This window comes from Arachis hypogaea, chromosome 3 (genome assembly GCF_003086295.3).
Source record: "Arachis hypogaea cultivar Tifrunner chromosome 3, arahy.Tifrunner.gnm2.J5K5, whole genome shotgun sequence".
In the NCBI taxonomy this organism is placed as follows: domain Eukaryota; kingdom Viridiplantae; phylum Streptophyta; class Magnoliopsida; order Fabales; family Fabaceae; genus Arachis; species Arachis hypogaea.
In genome coordinates, this window is record NC_092038.1 from 18,639,890 (window position 1) to 18,649,049 (window position 9,160).

At 34.4% G+C, this 9,160-nt stretch overlaps 1 protein-coding gene across 3 annotated transcripts; it reads right to left on the reverse strand.

Annotated features, from left to right (window-relative positions):
• Positions 1 to 3,248: 3,248 nt before the first annotated feature.
• On the reverse strand, positions 3,249 to 8,948 carry LOC112789700 (sulfite reductase [ferredoxin], chloroplastic). Of its 3 annotated transcripts, none has more exons than XM_025831716.3 (9): positions 8,328 to 8,948; positions 7,137 to 7,380; positions 5,813 to 6,592; positions 5,430 to 5,726; positions 4,823 to 5,020; positions 4,441 to 4,575; positions 4,232 to 4,348; positions 3,962 to 4,120; positions 3,249 to 3,827 (listed from the first exon to the last, which is right to left on the reverse strand). In XM_025831716.3, exons 2-9 carry the CDS (start codon positions 7,308 to 7,310, stop codon positions 3,621 to 3,623), a joined length of 2,067 nt encoding a protein of 688 aa, XP_025687501.1. In that variant the 5' UTR covers positions 7,311 to 7,380; positions 8,328 to 8,948; the 3' UTR covers positions 3,249 to 3,620. The 3 variants fall into 3 exon arrangements, with proteins under 3 accessions (XP_025687501.1, XP_072088583.1, XP_072088584.1); XM_072232482.1 differs by having other exon boundaries at positions 7,137 to 7,312; positions 8,328 to 8,918; XM_072232483.1 differs by having other exon boundaries at positions 7,137 to 7,441; positions 8,328 to 8,892.
• Between the last annotated feature and the right edge of the window lie 212 nt (positions 8,949 to 9,160).

The window sequence follows — 9,160 nt, forward strand, 5'->3', positions numbered from 1 at the left end:
AAACACACTTTATCAAACCAATTTCAATTCAACGCCAAATCAAAGAATCAACATAACAAAATTATAACAACCAATCAATTAATCAGATTATCCAACCTTCTCAAATAATCAATATACCCATCAAGCAAACAACTTTATTAATCCAAAATAGCTCAGTTTAATCCATAAGACTGACAAAATCATAAAAATACATTTTTCGCAATAATATCGATTTATAACAATTCTTGAAAATAAAATGAGTTTTCAAAAAAGTCCCTACCTCGAATAGTCAAAACCCATCTTGCTCCTGACCCGCAACAGAGGCAATTTCAATTGCGACATGCAATAACCGAAACTCAACCCTACGTTATCAAAACTTCAAAATCTTAAAAACCCATAATAGAATACTAAATCTCAAGGGTTATGGAACAAAAATGCTTATCGTAAGTAAGGAAGAACAACTGAATCAGACAATAGCAACTCTGACTCTGTTAATTTTATTTTTTTATTTAACTTTTGCATTTGTTTAAGGATCCCCACTTTACTTTCTCTGCTCACTTTAAACTAGATTTTTTTTTACTTAGTGAAGAAAAGAGTGGAGACAATCAAACACTTTAGTTATTTTGTACTTTGTATTTTCCAAGTATACCTTTCTAATTTCTATATAGTTTTTTTTGTTGATAATTTTTTAGATTTCCAACTTGGGTCATAAACTTTACCACTTTTAGTATATTAAGCTTTTAACTGAAATGTCTTACTTGCATGATAGGTGGTTGATGAAACAATTTTTTCATTGACTGGAGGATTTTGATTATATACAAGAAATATGTAACAACAGGGTTGTATTGAATTTCTATGGTATTTAGATTTTGATTCATAGAAGAAATATAGTTTCAATTCGATTCGTATCGGTCTTCTTCATCATTTGCAAGTAGCCCACCGAGTAGGTGTCATCAAGTTCTACCTCAAAAAATCGGGTTCTCTTGGACAACCAATCTCATTTAAGGACTCACCTGAACGGGAAGACACTGATGTTGAAGTTAAAGTTGATGAAGAAGGAGGAGATACTATCAATGTTGCAACCTCGCTCCATTTTCGCTTTCTTAGTTCAATTGCGGTTCCTTGGCATCTCCATATGATTCACCGTTCTTCTTCATAAGATCGTATGCGCTTCTGTTGCGTGGTGAGATTTGAATGTTACCATAAAGAACGAAAGGAAATACTCTGATGATCTTATTAAGAGTTCAATTGGTTATGCCTTACATGCCATTGCAAGTCTCAAAGCAACTTCCTTTATCCTTGTTCAATAATAAGTGTATTTGTATCCTTAAAAGCTAAATTGGAAATTATGATTTTTTTACTTCAAGAAAATTGCATCCCTAAATCAGAACTTGTGGTTTATTAGCATGTATTGTATTTTGGCTCCTTTGTTTTTTGTGTTTTGGTTTAACTTCTACCATACCAACTAGCTACTTTTAATTTGTTGTGGAGGATATATGTATTTCTGATGTTGACTTCTTTCAGTGGACTAATATTTTGTAGTATATTTGTAGTATATAACTGAATATTATGCGTGTGATGACTTTATTCTTTTTTGGTGATACTATTGTTTCGTAAGAACAGATTCTAGAAACTTATTTTCGAATATCATTTTACATAATCTTCTTATGACAGGAAGTTAGAAATTTTTCTAGAGCAAATAAATAGCTTTTGTGGTCCAGTGCATTTGCACGAGCCAAACGTAGTAAATATTGTATTTGGAAGCGGAGGCATAGCTGAAGTGCACTTGGTTCGACTTTCGAAATTGGTTATAACTCGGTGAAGAATGGACTTTTTACTTAAATAAATTTTATAGAACCCAAATTTATTGGATTCCCTTGACACGAGATATGCAACGTGATTACCCTATTCTTATTATTATATAAATCGTCCTAAACTGTGTAGGATTAAATAAAACATAAACCATTTCAGCCTGGAACTATTAATGCATGATCTAGTATGCTAAACAAAGGATCATATAGTATATGCTTAGTATGCAATTTAGAATAATTTTGAATGAAGACGTTGTGTGATGTGTGATGGTGGGTTTAATGATTTAGGGTGTATGTAGTTTAGCATAAGACGTTAGAAATCAGGCTTCTTAATACTAGTTAACACTCTTACTATAGAGTGATGGTTGTATAATAGGGTACTTTTATTTATGATATTTTAATTTAAATTATATCTATTTAAATTTTAACTTAAAAAATAAAAATATACTTTTTTATAATTTCAATTATTGATTTCATTGAGAAGATTAAATTAAATTAAAAAATACTAACAAATTATAATAAAAGAGTACTAAATTTTAATATATAAATTTAAGTTTTTTCTTTAAAAAAATGTCAAAAGGTGTTAAAAAATATTAATTTTTCATAATATAAATTTATGTTGTTTTAAGTAACATAAATTTAAGTTTTTATGAAATTTTTAGTATTCGTTGTTTATATAATTTTTTTAATATTTTTATTAATGCATATTTTTTATAGAATTTTTTTTGTCATGTTTTATTTGACTTCATATAAATTTTAATTATTTATTTATAATTTAAATTATTAATTTTATTAAAAAAACTAAACTAAATAAAAAAAATACTGACAAATTATAATAAAAAGAGTACTAAATTTTAATACATAAATTTAAGTTTTTTTAAAAAAATGTCAAAGGGTGTTATAAAATATAATTTTACATAATATAAATTTATGTGGTTTTTAGTAATATAAATTTAAGTTTTTATAAAATGACAAACAATTATATATTTTTCAAACAATTATTCCTAAAAATAAATGGCATGGTATTGTGATGTAGAAAGAGCAAAACTGCAAAAGCCAGCAAAGCAGGGAAGCTAATAAAAATCAGCCTCCAATTTGTTGAACATTATTTGCTTATGGCAAACTAGAGACAAAACCTAACTAAGTTGAACTAATCAATTCACTCGTCTACTTAAACAATTCACTCGTCTACTTAAACAAATGTCTAAGAGTTCGAATTATGTATGTGCCTAATACATTAGCCAACTTATATATCAGCAAATTTCTCTTTATATATACATAGTTCGCAATTAGTTTGGATTGTAATTAGCGATTATGGCAATGAGAACAAAAAACACTTTAGTATACCATTTTCCTTCATGTCAAATATTTCACTAAGAATTTCTTTACACTATCCTAGATCAAGGGAATGTAATGAATCCCCCCATGTTATCATACGGTTTGAGACACATGATCATATTCAGTTAATAATCTCCGTGTAGTGTAAACTAAGCATGTTATTACAATGAACACAATGAGCTTGAGTGAAGCTAAAGATTGAACAAACTATCTCACCTAGAAAAGACAAATGTGAACAAGAAAAGAGTTGTCTACAACCCAAAATTTGATACAAAAACTTATTGTATTTATGGAAGGCAAAGCATACAATAAAAGATGATGCATCCAAAGTTTCAACATCAGAAGCTTTTTACCGTCGAAATTAATCAAAATCCAAACATGAATTTCATCCAGCCCTAGGGTTACCACCATTAGAGCAGAGTAACAATCAGTCACCTGTCCACCATTCGCAAAATTGCACAAGTCTTTCCTTGGCCAGGTTAGTCGACGAGCTCATTCACTTTTTCCGTTTTGGTTGGAAGCAACAAAATTGCGGATAACTTCCATGGCCAACTGATGAGCAGTCTTATTTTGAAGCTTTGCTAACCCATCCATTGCTTCGTATGTCTCCTTGTCAGCGAAGAGCCTAAGGTTGTGTCGTGTTGGTGCCACTACTGGACCTTCCCATTTCTCGACATATTCTTTAAGCTTCTCAAATCCCTAGACAAAGAAAATGGTGTCACTTTGGCTAAACCCTACCTCTAAGCATAACAATCATTTGAAGATTAAAACAAAAGAAAACAAAAAAAAAAGTGCAAAGATGCAAACAGAAAGAGCACAATTTCAAAACTCACGATGCGGGCAGTGAATTCGCCAAATGATTCTTTAGACTGGCGCTTTTGCTTCCAATAATAAAACAAAGGCTCCAAAACTTTTTCAAGGTCATGAACCTTCACCTTGTCCATGAAACTTTGAGCTAATGATGTTTGATTCTTGTTTCCTCCAAGCCAAATCTGTACCAGAAACGGGAAGAAAAACAAAGGTTAACAATGTTAACATGCTTACTTAATATGATAGTGTTTGCAAATTTCTGAAAGCCGTGATTGAAACCCTAAGTAGCATACCTGATAGCTGTTTGGACCATCACCAACCAGTCCAAGTTCGGCCATGTATGGCCTAGCACAACCATTAGGGCAGCCAGTTACCCTTACAACCACAGACTCGTTATACTTCAGACCAACCTGCACCACACAGTCAAAGATCGTTAAATTACAATAACTCATACTATTTTGAGATCTTGATGAAAAAATATGAGTTTCATTTGCCGCAATACCTTCTCGAACATGGTTCGAATCCGCTTAAGAATGTCTGGTATCCCTCGTTCAGCTTCAGTAATTGCCAGTGGACATAGTGGGAAAGCAGGGCATGCCATTGCCGTTAGATTGAGGGGGTCTACAAATCTAGGTTGCTGTACATGGAAAAATAGGTCATTATAGGCCAATAATGGAAAAATCTATAAACTGGAAAACAGGAAGGAGACCAGATAAAGGAAAAGATAAAATGAAGAAATTTAAAGAGTATCCCATACCCTACTAATTATTAATTATGACCTCAAATGAATCGCAAGGTATAGTTCTTAAGCAACGTCAAATGGAATGTGTTTGCTAACAAATTTAGTTCAATAAAGAAAACAATAAGCTGTAGACAAATCTCACCAGAAGACCAACTTGAGCAAGAGTTGTTGTGATGGGACGCTTCCATGCAGCACGTATATCAGTCAAGATGATGTTCTGATTTGGAGTGATCCGGACATTCAAATTATACTTCTCAATAATCTCTCTCAGTGTTTTCTTCATCTTTCCACCAATGCGACCGTTATCAACATGAAGACCATAAAATAAACTACCATCACCCTGGAAGATGGCAGCAAATAAGGTCATGTTGCATAATGGAATGGAACTATATTCAAGCCAAAGATGTATCACCAAAGAATGAGTCAACTAAAGATTGTTTAACCACATGAAAACAAGACATGGGTGGGTGAGAAAGAATTTATATACATATCTACAACTAAAGGAGGCAAGTAAAAAAAATCTACAAAGCACCATTTTTATCTGAAACAATTGTGTTTGTTACAAGATGCGATGCACAAAAGAAAACAAACTTCCATTGGATCTGCATCAAGTATTGGATCCATAACATAATTAAGCATGCCAAAATACTATCCACCAACCACCATGTGCATCAGCAAGCTATAATATAAAGCATACCTACACGCATACATAAAGATATCAATATTAGTCATCCATATAGAGACTTAACCTGTTCATGCCACCCAAGATAACTTTTGAATTCCCACTCTGGCAATTTTCGGAAAGGTTCGAATTTCTTGCCATAATATTGCTCGACAGCACTTCTAAACTTTTCAATGCCCCAAGAGCTGATCAAATATTTCATTCTACTGTACTTGCGGTCATCTCTTCTCCCATTTTCCCGTTGTGTAACAACAATTGCTTTCACTGCATACAAAATATCCTCTTTTGGTACATAACCCAATGGTTCAGCCAAGCGGGGGAAGGTGGTCTCCAACCTGTGTGTTCTTCCCATTCCACCACCAACCTGCATGAGAAAAAGATGCCATGCCAGTTAGAATATTGGCAGGTAAACATTCATTTAAGTATAACTGTTTTTTAAATCCAACTTACATATATGTTGAACCCTTGAGGTTCCCCATCATCATCAGTAACAACAACAACACCAATGTCATTTGTAAGAATATCCACTGAGTTATCAGTAGGCACGGTAACTGCAATTTTGAATTTCCTTGGCAAGAACTGAGTCCCATAGATTGGCTCAGGTGAATCTGGGAAGTTCGTGCCATGAGAATTGTCATTTCGTGCCTGAACTACTTCAGGAGGTTCTGATGTCACAAACTTTTCCCCGTCGACCCAAATATCATAATAGAATCCAGACTGAGGAGTCAGAAGTGCAGCTATGTTTTCCGCAGTTTGTTGAGCAAAGAGATAATCTTTTCTCAAAATTGGAGCAGCAGGAGCAAGGACATTTCTATTTAGGTCACCACATGCTCCAAGAGTCGAGCCCATATTATGGATAATGGTACTCATTACTGTTTTAAGGTTCTTCTTGAGCACACCATGGAGCTGAAATGTTTGTCTGGTGGTCAAACGAAGCGTACCAATTCCAAACTGATCAGCAAGATCGTCCATGGTCAAGTAGAGTTGGTTTGGAACTTTCCCACAAGGGTTCTTCGTACGCAGCATAAACGAGTAGGATCTTGTACCACGCTCGTCTCTGTTGTACTGCTGATAACTACCATGAAACTTGATCAATTGTGTGGCTGCTTCATTGATGTTAGGGCTATCCGTTAACAGATCCTCATTAAGAGGATACCTTATGAAATTACTTTGTTCTTTGAATATCTCAACTTTGCTTCGCTTCTCAGTGGCAGTTTCAGGCTTCCCCGACTATAAACAAGTTACAAGCACAACAAGTACAGAAACTGATCACAACAATATTCCACAATCCATAGTCTAATAAACCAGATTAATCGAATGATCCTTTGTTTCTTCTTCCTAATATTGCCTATTACATGTTTTTTCAGTTGAAGTAACTATGTTCATCAAAACGACTTTGGTTACAATCTTACAAAGTAATAGAATTTCACAACAACAAAAGAAAAAAGGAGCAAAATGATTGACCAATATTGAACATATTAAACAAGATACTAATAATTCCATACCAAAAAAGCAGCAATAAATTCGGAATTGATTAGCTGAAACCTCCAGCTCTCCAAACATTAATTATATTCTAAAAAGAATCAAGTAAAAGAAAGCTAGATTCACCAGAAATGCTACAGCTTTTTTTAATTTTAAAAAAAAATCATTCCCCATAATTTCTCAAGTTCCAGAGTGCAACAGTATAGCAAAAATGATTCTTTTGAAAAAAAATATAATAAACTTAAAGAAAAAAGAGGAACAGGTAAAGTAAAGCAAGGTATGAGAAACAAACCGTGGAAACAGCACGTATGAGGGAGAAAGAGCGAGCGGGAGAAGGGAGAGTGAAGGCATTGCGAGTGAGAGAAGAAGCATAAGCAGGCCTCAATCCATGGAAGGTGTGAATCTGAGACCTGTGGTGGTCATTGAGAGCCACCGAGGTTGCAGCTCCTTGAAACGCCGTCGTCATCACTCAAAACGAAGAAGGGAGAATCAGCAGAACGAAAAGGAAAGGGGAGGTAATAGTGTTGAGCAAGGTTCTGAAAATCAGACCAGTCATCGAACCGTTTTATAAACTAGTTTACTGGTCCAACCAGTCAACTATGGTTCAACCGAAAAACATTTTATAATAAATAAATTATAAATAAACAGAATAAAAACATAATTATAATTTAATGTAAATTTTAAAATATCATCCAAATTAAAAAGTATTACATCAACTAAAATGTTATGAATTCATCCAAATACAAACTCAAAAGTGAAATAATAAAATTATAAAAAATGCTTCTTGATCGATACTATCTTTTATAACTAAAAATATATAAATTATCAATCAGACACAAATTATACAAGGGAGTCGTGCACTGAACAAAGACAAGAACAATTATATATTTATAACACAACAAGGTAACAAATTAACAAATTATAGCAAATTATAATAAAAAGAATGTGAACATGAACTAAAAATACAAGAACAAGACAATTAAAACACAGCAACAACACCACAAAACCAATAGGAACAATTAAAACACAGCAACAAAGTGAGAAATATCTGAAAATCACCATTGCTGAAAATAATAATTTGATACTCAAAGAATCAAAGGCTAAGCTTCGATACACATAGTGGTAGCTACCATCACTGGGAAAGTGAGACCCCCAAACGAAAGGTTAATCACAGCTTAAAACAAAATTCACAATCCCCTCAAGTTGAAGCAGCAAGCAACTTGAAAAGGAAAGCACCAAAAACCAACTTTCAAACAAAAGATTCAGATCACCAATTCCAACAAGAAATAAAACCAAATTCCAAAACCAAAGAGATCTAAAACAGTGATGATTGGAGGAAAAAAAACCCAAGAATAGACAATCACAGTAAAAAAAGAGGACAACAGAACAACATCATAACAGAATCAATAAGAACAAACCACAGTGATACCAGCGTAACAATCATAAACCAATTAAAACAATAATAACAGTAAGAAGTACCTACCAGGGCACAGAGGTGGTGAGGGAGCACGATGGAGGGCTGAAAGCGGCAGAACTGGAGAAGATTTGGCCTGGAGCAGAGGAGGGAGGAGCACGGCGGAACTGGAGCAGAGGAGGCCTGGACGGAGGAACGACGCGAGACAAATTGCGACGGAGGAAGGACGCGATACGAGCACAGACGAGGCGCAGTGGGGACGGCGGCTTCGAGCAGATGCGACGATGGCGGTGACGCGGCGGTGGCTGGACGGAGCAGAACGGCAGAAGAGAAGATTTTGCTTTGCTGAGGAAATGAGGGTCGAAGGAAATGCTGAGAAGGTGCGATTGTCGAATGAGGAAGAAAAGCGGACGACCCGACGACGACGGTAGTGCCTGAGCGCGACGGACGGCGGCAGTCCTTGCGGGGTGGTGGAGAAGCTAGGGTTTCAGGGTTTTGCTTTCTTTGATTTGTTTCAGAGTTTCCTTTATGGAAAGGAAGCACTCAATTAGTTGGTGTTGCGAGTCTCATATATTATTCCATGCGTGAAAAAAGTTGAAGCCAAAATTGGTTTTGTCCTCTGCATTGTGTTTGTGCGGTTGTGCCTCTCACAAAAGCTTTTTTAGGGTGATTCAGACATGCAGTCGTTTTAATATTCAATCACGTGCACACTTCATTGCGCCACCTATCTTTTCGTTATGGTAAATAATAAAAATTAATGATTTTTTCTCACATTATTATTTATTTTATTTTATTTTATAACACGAGATAATACATTAAAAATATATAAATTTTTTTATTAAATAAAAAAATATATAATAATTATCACTATAAATATCATACAAAATTATAATTAAAATTAA

What these genes read in the sequence shown, in the direction of transcription:
- LOC112789700 (XM_025831716.3), bottom strand. Translation starts at nt 7,310, where the DNA reads ATGACGACGGCGTTTCAAGGAGCTGCAACCTCGGTGGCTCTCAATGAC. An exon ending in ATCTTGGGTGGCATGAACAG is followed by an intron (nt 5,021 to 5,429) that starts GTTAAGTCTCTA and finishes GCCATCTTCCAG; the next exon opens with GGTGATGGTAGTTTATTTTA. An exon ending in GCGAATTCACTGCCCGCATC is followed by an intron (nt 3,828 to 3,961) that starts GTGAGTTTTGAA and finishes TTCTTTGTCTAG; the next exon opens with GGATTTGAGAAGCTTAAAGA.